This window comes from Lissotriton helveticus, chromosome 9, assembly GCF_964261635.1.
Source record: "Lissotriton helveticus chromosome 9, aLisHel1.1, whole genome shotgun sequence".
Lineage (NCBI taxonomy): Eukaryota > Metazoa > Chordata > Amphibia > Caudata > Salamandridae > Lissotriton > Lissotriton helveticus.
Genome location: NC_136070.1, coordinates 374,741,724 through 374,766,782, shown reverse-complemented (window position 1 = coordinate 374,766,782; position 25,059 = coordinate 374,741,724). Strand labels below are relative to the sequence as shown.

Sequence of the window (25,059 nt, the reverse complement as noted above, 5' to 3'; positions counted from 1 at the left end):
GGAGTAAGAAATGAAATTCAGTTAAAACTACCTCCAAATGTGATATACAATGCCTTTTGGCATAGTCCTTAAGTTGTTTGATTTAAGGTTTACAAATAGCTATTTGGAGGTAGAGATATAAGTTGGAAGACAGCAGTGTTGCTTTTATCTAATAGAGACTGTGAGTTGTAGAGTCCTTACCGTACAACTTCCCCCAGGCATCAGTTTGGATCTGGAGATTTTTTCTTCAGCAGTACCCCTGCACATCGTTAGGTGGCGTCGGTCTGTTCTGCATCCTTTGTTGGCATTGTGGGCACCGGGATGACGTAGCGGGACCTATGTAGACGCCACACATGTGCGCTGACGTCAGATCCAGAGAGAGCTACCCATAGCCACTTTTTGGCTAACCTTTTTCAACTTTTTGTTGACGTCTTATTCGAGTTGTAGACTCCTGGTGCTTAGAGGATGTCCCAGCGAAGGACAGGCTTCAAGCTGCTGGAGGCCCGGCACACGGCTCCGCGTCGCTCCTGTTCTCCTTTGAGGGGAAGATCTCGAGAACGGTCGCGTAGCCCACACTCCTCGCACTAGAAATAATCGGGGAGATGTTCGGGTAAGTCAGGAAAGCACAAGAAGTCTTCAAAGAAGCACAGGCATTCTTTGACTTCTCCACATTAGTCGGCCGACGCAACGCGGGATCCTGAGTGTGGTCGCTCGAAGGCTCTGTATCCGGAGCCTATTTCTGAGATGGCTTCGCAGCTCCCTCCCTTTTCGGGAGCCGGAGCATCTGCTGCCCAGATCCAGCAGTTCTGAAAGGCCTTGTACCTCATATTTAGGCAGTCTGGCTCCGCCGGCGTGCCTTCAAGCCTACGGAGTCGGTCGGGGGCTCTGGGACTTCAGCATCGCCGGCTCCAGAGGGTCCCTGTGTATCCAGGCCTGGTTGATCTCACTCGACCTTCCCCGATATCGATCCCGACAATGACGTCGTCGACCGTGCCCCCGGTCGGCGCCGACCCCATCCCCATAGTGGACACAGAGCCAGACCGACGTCGATTCCGATGCCGGAATGGACTTTCGTTCCTGTATTCATTCCTGCTGTTCCTTTTGGACCAGAAGGTGAGGAAGTGGACTGGAAGGGGCCGCTGGACCCTTCAACTGACCAGCTTGTGGAGCCAGACTGGCGAATGGACCTGGGTGATGCCAGTGGTTTGGAAACTTCCCCTGACACTGGCTTGCTTTCTCCCCCTACTGTGGCTACGGAGGAGGGTGCTTCCTATTTTGTGGTGGTGAGGAGGGCAGCCATCCTGACAGAGGTTCTTAAGCCTGCGATTTCCTCTTCTGAACCCAGTTTGCCATTCATTAAATCCCTCACGGACGTCCTTCTGGGCACTTGGTCCAAGCCCAGCACAGGGGCTCCCGTGGAAAGGACGATTGCCCGCCACCACTGTCCTCCTCTGGGAGACCCAGCGTTCCTGACCCAACACCACTCTCTTGAGAGCTTGGTAGTCCAAGCCTCTTCATCAAAAGGCACATTCCCTTCTGATCCCCCAGGTAGGGAATCTAAGAAGCTGTTCTCTTCCTCCAGCTTGGCATTGCAGTCGGTGAATACAACATGCCTCCTGGGCCGATACTCCCATACAATCTGGGATACGGCTGCAGACGTCCTACCTCAGTACACAGAGGATGCCCGGGCCATTCTCTCTCAAGCAGTTGCAGACAGGAGAGACGCAGCCAAATTCACCATGCAATTGGATACCACCGACTGGATACCACCGACTCACTGGGCAGAACGATTGCCACTCCAGTAGCTGTTAGATGCTGCGTTTGGTTGTGGACTTCTGGCTTCTCAGGGGATGTCCAGTCTTCCTGATGGACATGCCCTCTGATGGCACTTGCCTTTTTGGTGACAAGGCAGACTGAGCACTTGAGTGATTCAAGGATTCTCGAGCTACGGCCAAATCCTTGGGCCTCGCGGCTACCTCGCGTCCACATCAATCTGACTTTTAACCCTTTGGTGGCTCCGGAAGTGGCTTCCACCACATCCTGCCCAGCCACAGAGTCATGCAAACTGTCCAGCCCCTACGTGGCCGCCGATGCGGGACACAGCATTTTCGTGGGTCAGGGAGCCGGCGAGCGGGCCAGTCCACCCTTTTCACCCCTGCCACCGCCTCCAAACCTTCCTAGTCCGGAGTTTCAGGCCCATCAACTGCCAGTTGGAGGCAGGATCCGCCCATCATCTCCTCCACTGGCAATCCATCATGTCGGACGGGTGGGTTCTGCAAATAGTCTGAAAGGGCTACTCCCTCTCCTTTGAGACTACCCCTCCCTCCATTCCACCTTCTTACGATCGCATGATAGAGTATAATTTGGCACTTCTCTGCCAGGAAGTATTGGCTCTCTTAGCCAAGGGAGCTAAAGAGAGGGTCCCTGTGCCAGAAGTAGATTGTGGCTGTTATTCCCGCTTCTTTCTGGTTCCCAAGACGGACAAAGGCCTGCGTCCTATCTTAAACCTCCAGGCCCTCATCTCACACTGGCCCTAATTCTGTCTGCACCCAATCTAGGAGACTGGCTGGTGGCGTTGGACTTGCAGGGCACCTATTTTCATGTACCCATCCTGCCGGCCCACAGACGTTCCCTTCGGTTCATGGTGGGCCACGAGCACTTGCAGTTCACCGTGCTCCCCTTTGGCCTTACCAGTGCTCCTCGGATGTTCACAAAGGTGATGGTGGGGGTTGCAACTCATCTGCACAGATCAGGGGTTCCAATCTCTCCTATCTCGACAAATGGCTGTTGAAGGCAGGCTCGCCCCAGGCTGTCATCTCCCACCTCCAGACTGCAGCGGACCTTCTGCATTCGCTGGGGTTCATTATCAACATGCCGAAGTCACACCTGACTCCCTCTCAGACACTCCCTTTCATTGGAGTGGTTTTGGACAACGGGCAATTTCGGGCCTATCCTCATGAGCCGCGAGTCCGGGGTATTAGGGCTATGATTGCGATGTTTCAGCCTCTATCCTGGATTTCGGTGAGAATTACTCTGAGGCTCCTGGGCCTCATGGACTCCTGCATCCTGCTGGTGGATCATGCCAGATGGCATATGCAGGCTCTGCAGTGGGACCTGAAATTCCAGTGGGTAGGGCATCAGGGGAATCTTTCTGACTACGTCCAGATCTCAGATTGAACTGCGCACCAAGATTGGGTCAGAGACAGATCCCTCTCCCTTCCCCAACCCGATCTAACAGTGGTGACAGATGTGTCACTTCTGTGATGGGGTGGCCACCTGGGAGAGTGGAGTCTGGCCTCCATATCAACCTTTTGGAGCTCGAGGGGATCAGACTGGCGCTGAAAGCATTCCTTCCCTCTCTCAGGGGGACAGTGGTGCAGGTGTTCACCGACAACACCACCGTCATGTGGTACTTCAACAAACAGGGTGGGGTGGGGTCGTGGGCTCTTTGTCAAAAAGGTCTCCGCCTCTGGACATGGCTGGAACATCAGAACATCACCCTGGTGCTTCAACATCTGTCGGGCTCCCTGAATGCCAGGGTGGACAAACTCAGCCATCGGTGCCTAGTCGATCACGAATGGCGGCTCCATGCAGAGGTGGCATAAGGTCTCTCAACGGTGGGGGTAGCCTTGGTTAGTTCTGTTCGCCTCTGAAAAGAATGCGCAATGTCAGCAGTTTTGTGCGTTGGAGTTTCCAAGGCGGCTCTTGCTCTGCGATGCTTTTTGTTGGGGGGGGGGAGCTTTGGCCTCCTGTACACCTTTCCGCCTGCACCACTTCTGCCCAGAGTGCTCGAGAAGATCAAGCGCGACCGGGCTCAAGTCATTCTTGTAGCTCTGGACTGGACACGAAGAGTCTCGTTACCCGACCTTCTGAGCATGGCCATCGATCCTCCGATTAGACTGCACCTTCGGGAGGCTCTTCTGTCACAGCAGCTGGGGACGGTTCTTCACCCGAACCTGTCCAGTCTCCACTTCCTTGCATGGAGATTGAGTGGTGGCAGTTGATAACGTCTGACCTTCCGGCCCGAAGTCTTCATGTTATCTTGGCAGCCAGGCGTCCCACCACTACAACGGTATGCTCCTGTAGATGGAACACATTTGTGGCATTGTGCACAGCAAAGGCTCATCTATGCCCACTATTCTAGAGGAAGGTCTGCCACATTGGCTCTCGTATGAGGGTTTGCATACTGGACACTTGTTGGGAAGCTACATGCGGTCTCCTGTGCACACTTTCTTTTAGCATTTCTGCAGTGACTCTGATTCGCTGAAAGGAGCTTGATTTGGACATATATTATTTCAGAACGTTAAATGGTAGGGAGTGTTGATACTCCTCCATTTGGATGCTCCCTATTGTGATTTTTCTTTGACATAAAGAATCTGTGGGTCGTTATCTGTGATAGGAATAAACTATTAACCATCAGAAGTGTGTTTTTTTTAGGTTGGTACTATATATCTATGTAGGAGACTTATTCTCCTTCCTACGTACATCATCTGAGCATATGGTGGTCCTAGTGTAACAGGTTTTGCTCCTCAAGATTTTATTCTGTCTCATTCTCTTACATTGCTACTTGAGTGCATGGAAATTGTGCATGCTGACTACCTGGGCGAGTGGCATCTTTATGGAGTTGTTGAGTCATATCTGACAATGTTACCCACACCACTTAGAGGAGGGAGTTTGCTCCTGTGCTTACTGCATCCCATCTGATAGTATTGATTGTTTTTTGGATTTAGTAAAACAACTGAGCATATTTCGAAATGAATAATCTATGGGAAGGTAAATGTCTTTCATAAAAATGTTATCTACGGTAAGCACATTTTCACGGTTTGTTTTTGACGTGAAAGCACCAGCCACTCACTATACTGAGCCTCGATGTAAACATGCAATAACCTTCATCTTTTTATCTTTAGCTGGATGATGGAAGTGTATTGGAAGGCAAGCATGGTGAATTCTGGTTGGAATTTAACGGTGGCTCATTATTCAGTGTTGCCAAATATGATGGCTTTGTAGACAAGCACTACATTTGTCTTCATGCCACCAGCCTCAGTCTGTACCATCAAGGTAAACATTTATTACATTTTTTGGAGTTCTTGGTTTCAGTCTAAATATTTTGAAAAATGTCGGCGCATACTTTAAGCCCTCTCTGTTTCCATTGTGTAGGAACTGTTATAGTTTTTGGATGGTGCCAGCTCATCTAAACTAGAATATAATTAATCTACTTCTACTGCCTGGTTGTTATTGAATTAATTATCAGCTCCTCCACTGCGTACTCTAATATCTCCTAGCGTGCTTGCAGTGGCTTCGTCAGATTATCCACTAGTAGAAAGCATGAGATGACCTCAGCCCCCCTGTGGAAATATACACTGGCTGTCTGCTCACTGCCTTTTTTTAACATTATTAATAATATTAAATGCAAGCGCTGGGATGCTCCAGGGTAACTACGCGCTATATAAGACTGTAATAATAATCCACGGCACAAGCTACATTACCACTGCCCCACAATAAAAAGTTGGGTGCACCTACCACTCAAATTATCTTGTATTACAAATATTTCCACAAGGTGCTTTTGTTCACTCTCTTGCCTAGTGGTGATCACTAGGAAACATGAATTTCACTAATGTGTACAACAGGTAGCCACAAGTCACCTGAGTCTGGATGGCAAGGTGAGTGTTGCCTTGTAGTCTAAACCTATAACGCCATTATTTATTTGAATATATAATCATTTAACTAATGTATTCACTTGAATTGAATGCCCCAGGAACCAACTCTACAAATGTGTTAAAGATAAACACACAGGCAGCACATAAGAGCCATCTCGCTTGCTTAAGTTTCAAATAAACATCATTTGAAAAGTAGGAAGAACAAGTGCAATTGCTGTGATAGCTGGACAGCAGCACCAACAAGGGTAGTTAATTTTCTCTGGCTCTAACATCCCTCTCATTTGGAGGACTCTTTCACCATGATGTTTATCACGATGTTTATCGGCCAACTGGGCAGTGGAGCCTCAGCCTTCCCATGAAGGCTCCTAAGGTTTAACTTTATATTTCATCCAAAGAGTGAAAAGCACTGGACATTGTGTCAAAATGAGCTTGTGGGAAGGACCTACATTAGGGGAAACCGTGTTTGGATATACGAATTTCAACTTCCTGAAGATTGCCTCTACTTACTGACATTGCATGAAGGAGTTTGGTCTTTTCCCCTAAAGATGTGGGATCCAGTTATAGCAATTTCGCTTACAGATTGATAAGTCTAGTGATGACCTGACCTGCGTCACTCAATTACTTCTGTCACCACTGCATTGTCAGTTTGAGAAATTAAATTGTTGAGGGAGCGTAGGAATTCTCTGCACTTTGAAGACTCCTTTCTTTGGTACTCACTTCCTTTGCCTCTTGGCTTTGAGGCTGATGTTCACAAACTTCTGAAGACCAGACCTTCTGTCAAGATTTTGAACTTGAATTCCTAAACATTACTTGCTACCTGTGTCGTATTCATTGATTTCACTACCACTTTAGCAAAAAGATGGCTAAATAAAATAATAGCTGCAAGAAATAAAATAATAGCTGCAGGGATAGGGTTCCTGGTGAATGTGTCTTTTGGTGGTTTAGGATCAGCCTAGAGCTGACCGGTCCTGCCCTTGGGTTTGAAGAGGGGCCCATCCTTTGTTGACAGTCTCATGTAAGAAAGCTCCTCCCCCCACCAGCACACCTCAAACAGTAGGATCTACGCCTGCATCCGGGGTTGTCCTTTGATGCAGTTCCCTCCTTCACTGTCCTTATGCAATGACGTGAACAGTCCCACTTTAAGCACATGCGCACATACCCAAGAAGATGCTCAGCTAATCAGTTGTGAGCAGTGCCTACCTTTGTGCCACTGAAATTGATACCCCTGGTTTAGGTAATACCGAGTCTAGAACTACAGCACCACAAGGTGATAGCGACCACCGGCCTCAAATAATAACAATACTTACGAAAGCCCAGCGTCACCAGGAGTTAGTTTATACCCACGGAGGCACCTATACAGAGAATTTAAAATGATTGAAATGGTCAGCCAGCATGGCCCCATTTCTGATGGAAAAAAGTAGAGCACTGCTAATTCAACAACCAGACATTGATTCCACATTTATTAGTATCTGGGCAAATTTTACCAAACAATTGTTAGATGCAGTGCCCGCAAAGAGGAAAACAGAGCAGCAAAAATTTCAAGCACTTATTTCACCAGCAACAAAAAAACTAAAGCGTTGCAGAAATCGAGCCCTTCGGCAATCAAGGAAGAGCCCAGACAATAAAACAAAATTTCTCAATTATAAGCAAGCTCAAGCAGCCCTCAAGTTCGCCATACGCAGGGAAAAACGAGAAGCCTCCGATCAATTTTGGTTGAAGCTCTTCCATGAAAGCAGGAATTCAAACTCAAAGCAATTTTGGTCCCTGGTGAACAGGAGCCAGCGATGCGGAACTGGTCACGGCAACGCAAACATCAATGCAGACGAATGGATTTACTTTTTATCTTCTCATTTTAAGATCATTCATCACAAAGATAATTGTTCTACTTCGCCAAGCATAAATAACGCAACAATATTTTCGTTGGAGTCTGTTAATCAAATACGCCTGCAGCCAAGCCCCTTACCCATTAGCATACTTGAAGAGCCCGTCCACACAGGTAGGAATACCACCAATTCTCTTACTGAAAACCTAACAATGAGACCCGAAGGAATAAAGCACATGATCCTGTGCTCTATAAAGAAAGCCAGGGCTGACGGCGTGCCAGGTCCAAATGGTCTCCCCAGGCACTGTTCAAAACAGAAGCCGAATTCTGGTCAGAGCACTTGACCCCCCTGTTTTTGGAATGCCGATCAAACTATGATGTTCCCGATTCCTGGAGAGGTGCAATCATCCATCCCATTTACAAGAACGGTAAGAGAAATAACCCTAGTAACTATCGAATGATAGCCCTCCTTGACGTGGAGTCTAAATACTATGCCAGTATTCTATTGGAATATCTCCTGACATGGGCCAACAAAACAAAATGCCTCCCCTTCAATCAAACCGGTTTCGTGGATAAATCCAGAACAACAACCAACCTACTGTCATTATCTGTCCTAATAGAGAAAGCTACTGTGCAACAAATTCAACTGCACTGTTGCTTTGTGGACTTCAAAGCAGCCTTTGACCACGTGCCTCGGGACATACTGTGGCAAAAACTAAAAAGCTGGGGAGTACCTCAGTCCTTGTTACTAGCTATAGTTCAACTCCATCCAAAACGTGGATAAAAATCAAGTTTGATGAAGGCTCCCACGTTTCCAGGAAGATCGAGACCAGCAGTGGAGTAAAACAAGGCTGCGTTCTGGCCCCACTCCTTTTTAACCTGTTCATATCGGACCTTTCACCAATCCTTGACGCCGTTAATTGTCATCCCCCTCAATTAGATGGAGTACGAATCAGTAACCTTCTATACGCCGATGACCTGGTGCTGCTCAGCCACACGAAGGTGGGCTTACAGAGGCTACTTGATGAATTGCTCCCCTACACCGAAAACAACATTTTAGAGTTAAATCTATCAAAAACAAAAACAATCACCTTTGGGAAACCTAAGAAGTCGCGTGGAGGGTGGTACTTCGACAACGTAAAAATTGATCCAACACCTAACTATAAGTACCTGGGAATATTGTTTGATTCCAGAAGCTCATTTGCTAGGCAAGAAGAAGCGTTGAGAACCAAAGCTCTGGCTCTAGAGGCTGCAGCAACAAAATTGTCAAAAAAACTTTTAGGTCCCAGCTTTATCCCATTGCTAAAAGTGAAAAAGGCAAAAACATCTAACTCCCTGACATATGGCCTAGAGATCATGAAGGGAACTACAAACACCCTTCTAAATAAACTGACAATTAAAATCTTTAAACGTGCATTTCATCTTCCAATCTCAGCATCACCGGCACAAATCCGCCTGGAATTTGGCTTACTTGATCACCATGGCATAGAAGCTGGGGCGTTCATAAAGTTGTGCAATAGATTGCGTCAAGCCCGGGAAGATTCACTGGAGGCCAGACTCTGGCAAGAAATCCAGAAAAGTTATGCCAGCCAAAAATATCGGCTCCACTTGGAGCACAGCTTACAGTTACTTGGAATTAAGGATTTTTGGGGAACAACCCCCCCCCCCCCAGTCTGCATTAAAGCTAGCCATCAAGAAGAGTACTAGGTTGTGGTCCTTTCATTCAGACAGGGCAACGCTGTCAAAAAGGAAACACGCCTGGGCAGTAATTACTAACTTCAACCCAGGAGTAGGACCCCCTCACCTATCAACTACCATGGCACTTTACCTGAAACGAAAGTTCCTGGCACTGAGGTTGGGTGAATGGCCCTTTTTGAAAAATCTTCCAGAATGGCGCCGGAAAGACAGCAACATCCAGTGCAGGCTGTGTGGTTACCACACCGAAGGGTTGGAACACATAGTCTGCTTATGTCCAACAATGCTCACCTCTAGACGCTTATTATTGCGAGAAGAATGGATAAGACTGGGAATTTGATCTTGCCGCCAAGCCATAATAGCAGCCTTCAACCCGGATTACATAAAGCTGAACATTGGGCTAACAAAACTAGTAACCAAAGCACTAAGCCAGTTGGAAGTTATCAGGGCTGCCACCCCTGTCCTGTTAGAGCCGAGGGAAACCTTATTACTAGATACACCAACGCCTTGTTGGCTATCAACAAATTGCTGATTCAAACTTGGTTCGCGACACTTACAACACCAGTTAAGAAACTAAGTAGAGTTTCAATCAAAATGTTACTCCAAAAAAAAAAAGACTCATTATTTTATGATCTCGATGCATGTTTTTATATTGTAAGGTTTTTAATTTACCAATAATAAAATGTATTATTAAGTCATTCTTCCAGCCAGAAGAAACTTGCCAGCCTTGAACATCTGCTCCTCATGGGGACGAGGTTGAAGCTACCTCCAAGTCATACCAACCACAGTCCTGGATTAAGCCAAACTAGGCCTTCCCACTGAGTAAAACAACCATTTGCACAAGTCCTCCTTCTTGCACAAAGCACTTTCCCTACTCGGGCCTTATGAACTATTTGAAGTTACCTCCAAGTCACACCAACCACAGTCCTGGATTAAAGCAAATGAGGTCTTCCCACTGAGTAAAACAACCATTGCACAAGTCCTCCTTCTTGCACAAAGCAATTTCCCTACTCGGGCCCCAGGAGGGAAAATGACAATCCATCTCATGTTTCTACTAAATAGCCCCTTGCCCACTGCACCAAGAAGGACTCCAATATCTTAGCCAGCTGACCTGGACACTGAACATCTCTCGCTCCCCACCTGGCTAGGACGTTTTATCACTTCTATTGAATGTATTTATTTAAGTCACTCGATTTATATTGGAATGATTTTAATTAATCAAACAATAAAGTTTGTATACACTACTGCACTACAATTACTGCATGACTTGTGTTGTGGCCCTATTTTTAGTCCACCAAATCCAGATTGCATTATTTGTATGTTGCCTCTAATCATTAAGTGCCCCAAACATGTTTGTTTCTAATTACATACATATCTGCTTAAATCCCATTTATAGGAATTCTGCATTTATTTTGGGTCATTTACAGTTAATTGTGAATCAAGCTAGTCGTCGATGAAATTTTTTTGTAATCTAACTTTTCTTTTAAAATGTGTTTGTCAGCTGATCTCAGGAAAAATTGCGACTGTTTTTTCCATGTCATTGCAGGTATGGTGGATGGGGTTGTTCTACTGAATGATGTTCAGCTGCCCACAATGGCACGTCCACATTGGTTAGAACCAACAATTTATTCCTCTGAAGAAGATGGTGTCAGTAACCGGATTCCATCCAATGGTGTTGCAGTAGAAACCTTAAGTATGCTCTCTGCTGCAGTGAAGATTCAGTCAGATAAAGCTGAAAACAATACAAAGGTGTGCATTTCTGTGTGTTTATTTTCTTTTTTTTATTTCAATATATTTTATTATTATTTCACAAAACAGGTACATTTGCTTTGTCATGAAAAGTTCCAGGTTGACGTTACATGGCTTTGCAAGCATTACATGGAAACTTAGTTGTTGCTACAAACATTACATGGTGCTTTCTTGAGCTTGTCCATCTGGAGCCCTCTGTATTGTCCATCAGGGGTAAATTAGAGTTAGGATAGTGTAGGAAGAGAATAGAAGAGAGAGATAAGGTACAAGAAGTGATGCTTCACTCTGAGCCTAGTCTGGGATGGTGTCAGTATGTGGGGTTGCTGCTACGCGTATGGGAGCCCCGGTGAGTTCAGGGTGGGTCATATGATTCAAGGAAAATATCCAGTGACTTCCACATCCCCCTAGATGGTGGTTTCCAGGGTGAGTTTTGCAGGGCAGTGCTATCTGCGCCTCTGAGGCATGTCACCCAGTTAAGCCAGCATCTATATGATGTCTTAGCTGTGTCCTTCCAGTTGGCCAGGACCAGTTTGACGGCTGCGGTCAGAAGTAGGTCTAGGAGGTCTCTGTCTTGTTGTGTAGGGAGATTTGCTCTTATGAAAGCTGTGGTGAGGGAGAAAAAAACCGGGGTTAGTGTACACCCCAGCGCATTTTTTATGAAGTCAAATATTTTCTCCCAGAATTTTTTGAGTATGGTTCAGTAGTATATAAGGTGCGCTAGATCCCCTTCCTCCTTGGTGCAGTTCCAGCACAGGTTGTCATCTCTGAGTCCTAGTGAGGCTAACCGGGTGGGGGTCCAGAAGGTCTTGTGGAGGAGCCAGAATTTTGTTTGTGATAATGCTGGCGTAATCTTGTTACGTGATGGCAAAGACCAAAGGAGTGCTAGCTCCTGTTCGGTGAGTGTGATCTCGGTCTGCTTTACCCAGTAGTTAGTTGTTTTGTCATTGTGTTTGGTGGCATTTGGCGGAGAAGTTTATAGAGGTGTGAAACCTGATGGCCTATTTTATTGATATTCCCTATGTATTGCATGATTGAGGGGGTGTCTGGCGAGAATTTGGCTTTGGATAGGGCCGTCTTGATTTTAAGAAAGTTGTAGAACTCGATTGTCAGGAGGTTGTGTCTACCTCTTAGTGTTTCAAAAGTATGGGGTTGGCCATTCTCCTCCAGCTGAGCTGGGTGTGAGATGCCTTTCTCCATCCATGCTTCGATGTGAAGACACTGACCGTTGTATTGGAACTTACTGTTGGCCCAGAGGGATTCCCATTTCGAGTTCTTAACCCTATTCTCCATTTTATTGTCGATTTTTAGCAGGGCATTTTTCGTATTCTTGAAAATAGGGCTGGAGGCTTGTGTGCTTTCATTCACTGTCAGGAGCTCCAGGGGGCTGAGGTTGTTTAGTATGGCCCGTTCCACTAGTAGCCATGCTGTGGTGTAGGGTTGGGGAGGTGACAGCCAGGCAGATCCTTGCTTTGCTAAGAATGCTTAACTTGCATTCACTGCTAGCAGTCAGTGGCAAACTGCAGCCTGTATGTAAATAGTAAAATACACCACCTCAAGTAAATCTATTTCATACTATTTTGAATTTATGCATAGCTATTGAAATCAATGCCAACAATGTTATTGTGAACAGAGCAACATACCATCCATAATGGGCTTAGCTTGGATTGCAGTATTTGGGTGTTTCATGTGCAGCCTATGGTTTTATTGTACTCTAAGGAATGTATCTGTAGTGTTTTAAGCACCCCAAGACACATAAGTATGTTTTGAATATACTGACTGTTGATTGACTGCGTGTTTTTTATCTCAAATTCATGGTTAAGGCACAAAGGTATTCCGTTTCTGTAGGGTTAGCTCAGCCCTTTGCCCCGTTACACATTGTGTAATTGGAACTTAAAATTGACTTCCACTCCACTGTAAGTCCGTGGAGCAGATTACAGTGACACAAGTGGCGATCTGACTTGCTGAAGGGTTACATCGTAGAAAGAGTGATGAGATTTGTGGGGCTGAGATGTGTGGTAATGTGTTCCCACCTTTCCAAATTGAGTATCAGTGGTTTAAAAAGGTTCAACATCCCATAATTGCAGCACCCTCAATGCAATATTTCTACATGAACATTCACAAGCCCCTTTCTTACAGGAACAGACAAAAAATTCCAACAATGCTTAGGACAGCTATCGTGTATAGATTTAATAATTATTAAACATTTATATGATAATGTATTTTTTGTAACCTCTTTACCGTCACTACAACATTTTCACGGGTTGAAAAATGCAATTTTATTCAGCATGGATTCTTAATTAAAGTTTATAAACATTAGAATATGCCCACGAATATTTGGGATTCTGAAACACTTTTCTTTAACAGAGTAATTTGTATCTTTCCAACAATAAAACCACAGTTTTTCTCAAAAGAAAAATTGTATTCTTCATATTTTATCCAAATCAAAGAGAGGGGCTTTATTTAAACCACAAAGGGAATGGAACACCCAAATACTGAAAAGTAAAAAAGAAAAGTTTCCCTTTTGGTAATGGTATCACATATACAACAGTCACATCACTTCTGTTCATTCATCTCAAATACTCTTCTTAAACCTAACAAAGATTGTGAAACACTTCCAAGGAAAATGTACACTAAAAAATATAAGGCATAATAAATGTGGTTGTTAGCATGAGAGAGTGTGGGTTTTATTAGTGGCATATAAGTGAAACACTTACAAAGAATAATGGGACAAGTTGATAGTTAGTATAATGAACTGTATTGTTTATAGATATAGGGTTGAGGGAGTGAACCTTTTTTACCTGTATATGTTTTTTTAATGTTTCCAGTGTTTGAAATAATGATGTAATACGCGCTATCAGAAATGTCCATTGGAATACTAGTAGGATGTGACTGCAGCAGCCAGGCTTGAATTGAATGTAATAATGCTGATATCCGAATAGTGTCTTAATTTTTTTATGCTAGATAGGTAAAAGAATGTTTTGTTTTATTTTCACTCTGCATTAGGTAACATCAATTATAAGGAGAAGCATATATAAATTGTCCTGATAAAGGGGGTTGTAAAAATTTAAGATCCCCGAAACGCGTCGACGCCATAGTAATTGTTAAATTTGGAGTGGTCAACAACATTGGGGCTATAGGAAACAAGAAACTCAGTCCGTCGTTGTACCAAATCAATCTAAATTAACATTAACAAGACAACATTTATTGTCTCTATTTTTCTTCTGTGAAGTTGTATGAATTGCACTTGTGTTTTTATTGATTGTTTTTTTATATATACTTGTACATTCTTATGAATGTTTTTTAAATTATATTATAATAAACAGCCTGTTTTGATACATTTTTTAGTGTACATTTTCCTTGTAAGTGTTTCACAATCTTTGTTAGGTTTAAGAAGAGTATTTGAAATGAATGAACAGAAGTGATGTGACTGTTGTATATGTGATACCATTACCAAAAGGGAAACTTTTCTTTTTTTCTTTATTTTTCATATTTTAATCAAATGAAAGCTAAATATGTTTTTTTTTTAAATACTAGAAATGTATAGCAGTAGTGCTAAAATCGTTTTGATAGTATCTTGTTTAAAAGAGGAAAAAATGCCGCAACCTCACAAGAAGGGAAGATACATTGTTGCTTTAAGACTACCATGGTGCTCTACACTTGCTGCCATTGAGCACAGGGGCAGTTGTACCCCCAGTTCGTTTTGAACTCTGTAGAGTTCAGGCCATTTCTTCTCTACAAAACATTATTGCGTTAAGCATTACTATAGAGATTAGTGAAGTATATTTATAAATGTTTCTAGCAGCATCATATAGTAAGATACAGAGACAAAACGTCTTCTCCAGCAAAGGTCAAAACAAAAGTAGAGAGCTTGAACAACCACAGATCGAAGTTAAGAAAATAAATCACCTCTAAAGTATGCAGCATTGGGGTGGCAATGGTGGGGAGCAATAAGTGGACACACAATAAGTAGACACACAATAAGTACAAAGTGCAATTGCATGAGTCTCCTTATGAATGTGTCAGACTAACACTCTGTGTTGCTGCATCGTACTGTGCGTATTACTCCATAATATAGGGGTCAGATACACTTTGTCCTAGATGAGGAAATCCCAGTCACACATACACGAATAGTATGTAGCCGTGGAGAAAACGTCTATTCTTTGTCTCACACAGCCACCTAAGCTTCAGTCAATATTTCAGTGCTTGCTTTAATTCTCAAGATACGTTCCTTTCCTGGAGATAAGATATATTTTTGTCCTTTCATCTCATTGCTCCTCTCTAGGCCCACCATAACCGATTTGTACATGCTAGAGGTTTTTTTGTTCTCTTTATTGCTTGATTTAAAAAAATCATTGATATTAAAACATCTTAGTAATCGTACAGTATATAAAAATATTATCACATGTAATTATAGGCCATACCATAACAATAATACTATGTGTGAGCATCGCTTTAGAAACAGTGACAAACATATTCTTGACAATTTATAAATGCATTTATATTCATGCAATAAAACTGATTAACTTTATCAATCATTACGTTTATCAATCATTATACAAATCAACTATAAAATCTATTCGGACATGGGCCGGATCATTACGTATTATAGTGCAAACGTGTGGTAAACAGTAATTTCGTTGTGCAAACAGGCTATAAAAGTGCATCAATATTTTCCATTGCAAACAACTTCATTATTTACGTTTCTAATTGTTTACCCTAGCAGCATAGACACTCAATGCCACAAGAGGCCGTAGGGTGCAAATAGCAGAAAAAAATGCATTCAAGATTTCTCTTGGAGCCATGGGATTTGATTAGGGTGCATCTTGAACAGTCGATACCAAACATTTTTTGTCAGCATCTAAAAACTTTATCAATTGACATAGTAGCAGAATCGACTCGCCTGATAAACAAAGAAAAGGGCCTGGCAAGCCGATATGACCCCAATCTTCATAAATAGGGGTTTTTAAAAATATGCACTGTATTTTAAGCAATTTGGGGGACACACCTACTATATGCAATAAAGATTCACGTGGCCACCCACAGAGTCTACAATTGGTGTTAGGCCACTGCTGAATCCAAGATGGCATACCCTCCTTAGTTGGGTTTATTCGTAATCTTATTTTAAAACATTTTTTGTTGTTGTTGCCGAATGCTATTCTCTGGGGTGTCTTCTTTCTTGGAGTGGTCTCAATTCAATGTTCTGGGGGTAGAGTATTGGAATCTATGCTAACACATTACTGGGTTTTTCTTTTGTTAGATTTTACTCTTGTATCATGGTGTGGAGAGGAACAGGCATGCATGCTCCCCTAACCCGTGAAATAACTCAAACAGTTGAATGCACTGCAGAATCAAAAGTAGATCATCAGCAAAACCTTTTTACTTCCTCCTTCCTAGTGTAGTACAAGATATCTTCCTCAGTGACTGCTCAGCTGAAAATGCAGAATTTTCCCAAATGATAATAAGTAAAGATTCCAGTAAGAAATTTTTTAGATTTATTGCTTGAAAACATTGCATTCAAATCAACTGAGCATGAGTGACAGTACCACCTGATTACTGCAACCTCATCATTTGGTTCACATTCCACTTCAAATATTAACTGATGACGCTTTGTTGATGGTCAGTAGGACTGGACATCAGACGTAGCCTAAGGCCAAGCTATGAACCCTGTGACTGCTGCACATGGCTGAAGGTTGTACACAATGGAGTTTGGTGAAGAAACACTTTTGCCATGCTTCAGAAAAAGCAATGACCACTTGCCAAAAGTTGTGCAGTGGGGTCGGGCATGAGGAGTCAGTGGTTTGAGGACTGGCTGCAGAAAATAGGTGGGGTCACGCCATGTATTTAATGGTCACTGCGCAGAACAGAAGGTTGGACGCTGTTGAGTTTAGGTGTTGACGGACATGTTAAAAGGCTAAGTCCTGAACTCAATGTCATTGTGCATTGCCAGAACCTGTTCACGCTGGGGGTTCAAATGTACTGTGGGCAGGACATTGCTGGAATGCAGAACCTGCACCCATTAGCAGCGGTGTGTTGTCGAAGGCAGTGTGCAGAGAGTTTGGGAGCCTTAGGGCTGTTCAGTGGCAAATGTGAACAGCTGAAGGCTGTGTGTAGTGGTTTTGGGAACACACTAAGAATCGCCTTATTGTTCCACTGGTTATTTTTCCTCGGTTTGTGGTAAAGACTTTATGTGTACAGTGATGGACAACAGCCCTGCATTTCAGGTGCAGATTGAATAGGATGGTATGGCCAAGCGCGCACACCTTGATGGGTGGTTCACCAAAGGCTTTAACCTGAAATCTCACTAGACCATACACATTTGCAGCTGAGCATAACATGACAGTCGCAACCAGTTACATTTCGTATTAGTTATGTCTGTAGTTTACTTCTCTGTTGAGACAATTGCCCCTCTTGATGCATTTCACTTAGTTTAAACGAGTTGCTAACATGTAAGCCCTAATGTCTGGTAAGCTAAGTGCAACTTTTCTCAAGAATGAAAGGAGGGTTTTTCCTCCGTGAAGTTGCATCCACTCCCTTTTGTGTTTTCCTGTATTTTTCTTAATCTATTCTCTATTGTCTTTTACGGTGTATTGAAATGTGCTACCAAACAACAGTTAACATTCCCAAAGGGATATTGATAATCCATAAAGCTGTCTGCAAGTGCTGTGTACCTGGCAGGCGGTGGCTCATAGGAGTACATTTAGTTGTTGCCATGCATTACTATTAGGTCAAAAGATTAATGTATGTGGCAGAACACATTTGAATTGTGCAAGTGTGGAACCCCAAAGCCTTGATACAGTGCCTAAAGAGTGTAAGTTGTAGAATAGCAGTCAAAATGGGTCCATTAGGTAGCTGTACATGTGTTTTTCTATCTTTCCTCTCCAGAACTGACTCTCCGAGAAACTAAAGTTGTCCTTAATGCATACATGGTCCAAGTAGCCTTGCCTTCCTAATTTATTTTCTTACTTTTATTCCTTGTGATTTTCCCTCCTCCTTTGGTAAGGGATGACGTTGTGTGCTATTCTTTTGTAATATTTGTCTATATTAACTAAGATCCCAGATGGAGGATATTACTTACCTGTAACACCAGTTTTTTATTTCGAGTTCCTTAAATAAATCCAGAACCAATCCCACCTTCCATACAATGTATCCTTCAGAGTTACAGCAGGATTTGTGTGTCATCCTGCTTCCTTCACTAGGCTGTCAAAACAAACTGCTGCCACTGTGCTGCATCCTGGGAATGTAGAGCTACTTGGCTGCAGTGAAGTGATAGTGCGATGTTTCATTTATATGTAAATGTATGGCTATGGGAAATAGTTTCTTTTCTGTATGCTTTTTGTTCTTTTACAAAGGAGAAAAGAAATATTGTTTGGTAGTTAATGATACTCCATTTGCTTTTAAACTATTTTTTTTTATTTGTACCGTTTTACTAGAAGATAAAAAAAAAAAAAAGAAATGTTGCCTTTACAAGCCATAGTTAGAGAAATGTATTTCTCCAAAATTAAAAAGTGTTCAAATCTCCAGACCGGCAGATGCACACAGTTTATTAATCTAATGAAGATCACTTGATGATAAACTGGTTTCATAAGTAAGGAACTTTGTCATTGTACCCAATTGCTCAAGTATAAAGCAGTGATTTCCTATTTTTAGATGCACAAATTTAGAATCGTAAGAGTGTTGTTCTAAAGAGTCTCAGGTTTGTTTGGCTGTTAGCACTTAGATAGCATAACACCAAATATGTGAAGGACACCTACATAAAAACATTTATCTCACTATTGTTAAGTTTGTAAACTGTGTATTTTTATCCCCAGGAATTTCTCGTTGCTGTGGGACTCAGAGGAGCAACTCTACAACACAGAGTATTACCATCAGATCTAAGTTGGCATGAACAGGTCTAGTTTATGTTTTACGTTTAATGCAATTGTGGGAACCTCTTTGCTAATTCTTGTAACCTTAACATTTTCTGGCAACAGATATTTAATGCTTACTTTTTTTTTATTTGCAAAATGTCAATCCTATTGTTTTAAAGTTTTTACATCTTGCATCTTTTTGCATTTTTAGATTTTGTCCTTTTTAAACATTTCTGATGAGCCTGTTTTGGGTTACAACCCTCCAACCTCCATCACTACCTTTCACATCCACCTATGGAGTTGTGCTCTTGACTACCGGTAAATAATCTTATTCAGACATAATGATGTTTTCAGTAATTATGAACTATGTCTTTGTGTTATGAGAAATGCAATAACAAATATTTTGCTAGCCACGTAAATGTCTTTTATCATTTCCTTGCAGCGGTTCAGCCTCCAAGTAACAATATCATAACCTTTTGTAGCTTATCGATCACAGTAGGTTATGAAATTGTTTTTTTTGGGGGGGGGGGGGGGGGGGGGGGAGTTCGGAATGAATGTTTCAGTGGTGTGGATGGCCAACTACAAAACTAGCCTATTTTCAAAATTGCTCTGAATTTCTGTGAGAATAACGTTTGGTTCATTACACAATGTTGAATATGCTGAAAGATGTTGCCAGAACACATACCTTTGCTTGCCAGGGGTAGATTGACGTGTTTGGCTTAGAAATCTCAAGGTGCCTTTTTTCTTGTGAATATTGTGTGCAGTCCTTTGGCCTACGTTTCTGCATGTTTAGTTTCACTAATAGAAAGTGCATTGTCTGTATCTCCAATAAGCTACATTTTTGTAGCAAACAAATAGAATTCATTGTATGAATTAGTAACTTCATTTTTAGGTCAAAGTCTACCAGACAGCACAGATGTCTTGTTGCAAAATTACTTCTTGAGGACATTTTGAAAGCTTTCTTAGGAATGCATTCCGCCGGTTGCTTACCATTGTGTTTGTGATTTGTAATTCACATGTGCTTGCTTTATATTTACTGGCATTATGTTTTAGGCTGTCCAGCATGTCTTTGTCCATCCCGTGGAGCATAGCCTGTTTACTGTATTCTTCCACAAGTGCTCACTTTCTGTAGCCAGGCCTTTACATTTTGTTCTTATCTTGTCACTTTTTCTGTACACATTTAAAAATAGAGGTCAAATGTCATGTTCTGTCTTCTGAGGGAGCTTGGTATTCACCTTTTTCTCTGACTACAAAATGAGAGGATATCTGTGACAATCTGGGGATGTGAAAGGAAAGGCTTTTTTTCTAGCACACACTAAATTTAAATGTCTGTAAATCAACTCTGAAAACATTTTTTGAATATATCAGAATTAGGAAAGTAAAATAAAGGAAGCAGATTTTTTGTACTTCTGAAGTGTTGTTGAAACAAATAGTTGAATACTATAAAAACAAATCAATACACTAGGTGATGCTATATTATCGTTGGTAACCTATATAATTTCATCAGTAAAACTGTATGCCTATGCTAATGTAATGGTCATTTCAATAAAAAATGTGTTTACTGTAATGTCAGTGCGCTACCACACCATTCACACTCCACTCTCCACCTCTCTCCACACTACAACACTCTACTCCACTCTATGGCACTCTATACCCCTCCACTTTCAGGCACCATACGCCATACCACTCTGTGCCACTCAACTCTACTCCACGCCATTCTACTCCCCACCACACCACTTTAGTCCAGACCGCTCTACTCCACACCACTGTACTCCACTCCATGTCCTTCCACTCAACTCTACTATACTCAAAATCACTAAACTCTACACCACTACACTCTACGCCCCTCCACTCTACACCCCTCCACTCTGCTCCCCTCCACAACACTCCATTATACCGATTATTTACTGCTTCCACTGCAAACCATATTAAAAGTGTACATTGAGGCATGTATAGTGTATGGGGTTTTACAATTCAGATATTTTGTTTGTATCATCCTCCTAGTTAGATTTAATGAAGATTTTCAATTGTATTTTCCATTCAATAACTTTATTTCGGTCACAAGAACCATAAAAGTACATAGTCATAAAAACAATTGAGTCATAAAATTGTACATAGCCATACAGTTAATTCAAGTGACAATAAAAAAAACTGTACAATTAAAATCCTATTGGCCATGGTAAAGTGCATTTTAAGTTTTCCTAGGACCTAGTCCTGATCAGATGTTAAAATGCAATACAATCATGAGTTAAAAAGGCATAGTTCCAAAAAAACGTTACCAATAGAACAGTTAGAATTAAGGGAGTAATACCAAGATAAAAAGAATGGAATGAATATAAATGACAATCGGGGTTACTGGTTTAAAAAGGTCCGCCATGCATGCCACATTGAGTTTAAAAAGCGAGATACGATGAAAACAATGGGGGCATGAGTGTCATACTTTAGGACTCTGAGTGCCGCAGCACAATGTACAAAGCCTAGGTTCCTGCATAGTTGAATAAGCCAGCTCTGCCGAGACTGTGTGTAAGCGGGGCAGAAGAAGAAGACATGTAGCTCTGTCTCTTCCTTGTAATTACGGGCAGTGCATCCTTCAGATTTACATTTATTTGAAAAGGAAAAGAGCGGTAAAGTCCCTAGTCTAAATCGTATTTTTTTATGTTTTACATTTATCACTGATCCTAAACCCATTAATTTCACTTTGGAAAGTATTTTTCTCTTTCTTGTATATTTGTAGTCCTTACCATATGGTACCTTTAAAAAAAATTGTCCTTGTGTCTGTCTGTCTGTCCACAAAAAGATGACCCTACACTCCTCGGAGGCTATCATTTCCAATTAATTATTGACAAGAATCATCCGCATCTCCTCAAACTCCACCAATGCATTTCGGCTCTCTGTCTTGTTGACAGTGGGTGAGCTCTTTTCTAATTTGTCAGTTAATACTCATAATCCATTAACAGGCATTGTGGGAAATGAAGATCTTATGTTATGTTATAAAATTTGTATAGCTCGTGGCTGCCCCAGCAAAGGGCCGTCCCAGCGCTAAGCACCGACAGCAAAAGGAAGACCGACCGAGGCACCACCACAGCCTATTAATTAGCGAATAGATAGGTTTTTATAGCCTTGTGAAAGGCTATATGATTGTAAATGCTTCTAATGTTCATTGGAAGAGAATTCCAAAGTTTAGGAGCTAAAGCACGAAATGAACGTCCTCCTGCTCTAGCTTTCTTAACCCGCGGAATGACCTCTAGGAATTAATTGAAGGAGCGCAGGAGGCGAGAAGGCATGTACGGTGTCAGAAGGTCTGCAAGTATTTCCATAGATCAATCTGCATACGGCCAGAAAGGCAATTGCTCAGCACATATTCAATCAATCAATCAATCAATCATTTGTAAAGCGCACTACATACCCGAGAGGGTCTCAAGGCGCTGGGGGGGGGGCTACTGATCGAACAGCCAGGTCTTGAGTATCCTCCTGAAGGTCAGCAGGTATTGGGTCTGTCGTAGGCTCAGTGGGAGGGTGTTCCATGTCTTGGGGGCGAGGTGGGAGAAGGTTCTCCCACCGGTGGTTGTTCTTGCGATGCGCGGGACGGTGGTGAGGGAGAGGTCGGCGGAGTGTAGCTGGCGGTTGGGGATGTAGAAGGAGAGCCATCTGTTGAGGTAGGCTAGGCCGGTCTTGTGGAGTGCCTTGTGTGTGTGGGTGAGGAGCTTGAAGGATATCCTCTTGTTGACGGGGAGCCAGTGCAGGTTTCTCAGGTGGGGGGTGATGTGGCCATTGCGTGGTACGTCGAGGATCAGTCGTGCTGAGGCGTTTTAGATGCGTTGTAGTAGTTTGATGAGCTTGGTCGGCGCTCCCACGTCCTCTCGTTTCCGTAGTCGAGTCTGCTGCTGACGAGGGTCTGGGTGACTGTCTTTCTTGTATCTGTCGGGATCCATCTGTAGATCTTGCGGAGCATGCGGAGGGTGTTAAAGCAGGAGGAGGAGACGGCGTTGACTTGCTTGGTCATTGAGAGCGTTGAGTCGAGGATGATTCCCAAGTTGCGTGCACGGTCGATGGGTATCGGGGCTGCCCCCAGTGCCGTTGGCCACGAGGAGTCGTCCCAGGCGGAAGGGTTGCAGCCGAGGATGTGGACCTCCGTCTTGTCCGAGTTCAGCTTCAGACGTCTGATCTTCAACCAGTCGGCGACGGCCTTCATTCCTTCGTGGAGGTTGGCTTTGGCGGTGATGGGGTCCTTGGTGAGGGAGAGGATCAGCTGAGTGTCGTCGGCGTAGGAGATTATGTTGATGTCGTGCTGTCGGGCTACGTGTGCAAGTGGGGCCATGTAAATGTTGAACAGCGTCAGGCTGAGGGAGGATCCCTGGGATACGCCGCAGATGATCTCAGAGGCTTTGGAATGGGGAGGCGGATGCTCTGGGTTCTCCCGGAGAGGAAGGAGGTGGTCCAATCCAGAGCCTTGTCTCAAATCCCTGCGACGTGGAGGCGTGCGCGTAGTGTACGGTGGCAGACGATGTCGAAGGCGGCGGAGAGGTCTAGGAGGATCAGTGCTGCGGTCTCGCTGTTGTCCAGCAGGGTCCTGATGTCATCGGTGGCGGCGATGAGGGCAGTCTCAGTGCTTTGGTTGCTGCGGAACCCTGACTGGGAAGGGTCCAGGATTCTGTTTTCTTCGAGGTATCGGGTTAGCTGTCTTTTGACGGTTTTCTAGATGACCCTGGCCAGGAAGGGGAGCAGAGAGATGGGCCGGAAGTTCTTGAGGGCTCTTGGGTCTGCCTTAGGTTTTTTGAGTAGGGCGTTGATCTCGGCGTGTTTCCAGATCTCTGGGAAGGTCACGGTCTCGAGGGAGAGATTGATGACGTTGCGCAGGTGGGGTGCGATGGAGCTGCTTGCTCTGTTGAAGACGTGGTGCGGAAATGGGTCTGACGGAGAGCCGCAGTGGATTTTGCGCAAGGTCTTGATGGTGTCATCGATGCTCTCGCTGGCCCAGGCTAGCAGGGGGACGTGGTCGATGGTGTGCAAAGGGTCTGTTGTGTTGCTGTTTGTTGGGTCTGTTGTGGATGTCTGCTATCTTGCGGTGGAAGAAGGTGGCGAGGGAGTCACACAGGGCATGCGACGGCGGGATATCGTTGGTGTTGGAGCTGGGTTTGGAGAGTTCCTTCACGATGTTGAAGAGCTCCTTGCTATTGTGTGCATTGTTGTCGAGGCGGTCTTTGAAGGAGGGCCTCTTGGCTGCCCTGATGAGGTGGTGGTGGTTGCGGATGGCGTCCTTGTGTGCTGCGTGGCTGTCCGGAGTTTGTTCACTGTGCCATTTCTTTATTAGTTTCCGGCAGGCTTGGTTGGAAGCTAGGAGTTCTGGAGTGAACCAGCTCGCCCTCTTGCTGGTGTCTCTGTGGGGGGGTTTCTTCAGCGGGGCGAGGGTGTTGGCGCAGTCCTTGATCCAGCGTCTGAGGCAGTGAGTAGCGTCGTCGGTGTTGGAGGGTTCGGTGGTGGGTTGAGAGTGAGGTTTGCATTTAGTTGGTCTTCGGTGATTTTGCTCCAGCAGCGGCGGGGGATCTGTTGGGTGTGGTGGTGTATGTCGGGCTTCTGCAAGGCGAAGTGGATGCAGCAGTGGTCTGTCCAGGGGAGTTCGGTGGTGTGGTTGACGGAGACGTGCGGGCTTGAGGAGAAGACTGGATCGAGCGTGTGGCCGGCGAAGTTGGTGGGCGTTGTGACGACTTGCTTCAGTCCGAGGTTGGCGAGGTTATCGATCAGGGTTGTGGAGTTGTTGTCATTGTTGTTCTCAAGGTGAAAGTTTAGGTTTCTGAGGAGGATGTAGTCGGCGGAGGTCAGGGTGTGCCTGCTGATCAAGTCGGCGATGGAGTCGCAGAACTGGGGGCGGTGTCCGGGGGGGGCGGTAGACAAGGGTGCCTCTGAGGTTGGAGTTAGGGTCTGTGTGGATCTGGAAATGCATGTGTTCGGCGGTGCTGAGTGCGTCGCCGGTGCTAGTCGAGACCCTGATGCTGTTCTTGTGGACGATGGCGTTTCCTTCTCTGACTCCGTTGGTGCGGTATCTGCGGGTGATCTTCTAGCCGCCTGGGATGGCTATGGCGATGTCAGGTGCGGAGGAGTCGTTAAACCAGGTCTCTGTCAGGAAGGCGATGTCAGGGGATGTTGTGTCGAGCAGGCCCCAGAGCTTGACGGCATGCTTACGTGCAGAGCGGGTGTTCAGTAGTATGCATCGGAGGTGGTTGGGGTCTTTCTTGGCGGGTGGTTTGTCGGCTCTCAGGCTGGTGTAGCTGCAGTTCCGGCAGGTGAAGGGGCCGTGTGCGCGTTTCGGGGC

The 25,059-nt window shown here is 44.3% G+C and overlaps 1 protein-coding gene across 1 annotated transcript in view; it reads left to right on the top strand.

Annotated features, from left to right (window-relative positions):
• The window catches only part of ATG2B (autophagy related 2B), a 1,105,913-nt gene that overhangs the window by 560,801 nt on the left and 520,053 nt on the right, over positions 1-25,059 (top strand). Inside the window, exons 21-24 of the mRNA XM_078660122.1 lie at positions 4,887-5,037; positions 10,700-10,902; positions 18,711-18,791; positions 18,961-19,067. Coding sequence (XP_078516248.1) covers positions 4,887-5,037; positions 10,700-10,902; positions 18,711-18,791; positions 18,961-19,067 — 542 coding nt within the window. The remainder of the gene's footprint in view (positions 1-4,886; positions 5,038-10,699; positions 10,903-18,710; positions 18,792-18,960; positions 19,068-25,059) is intronic.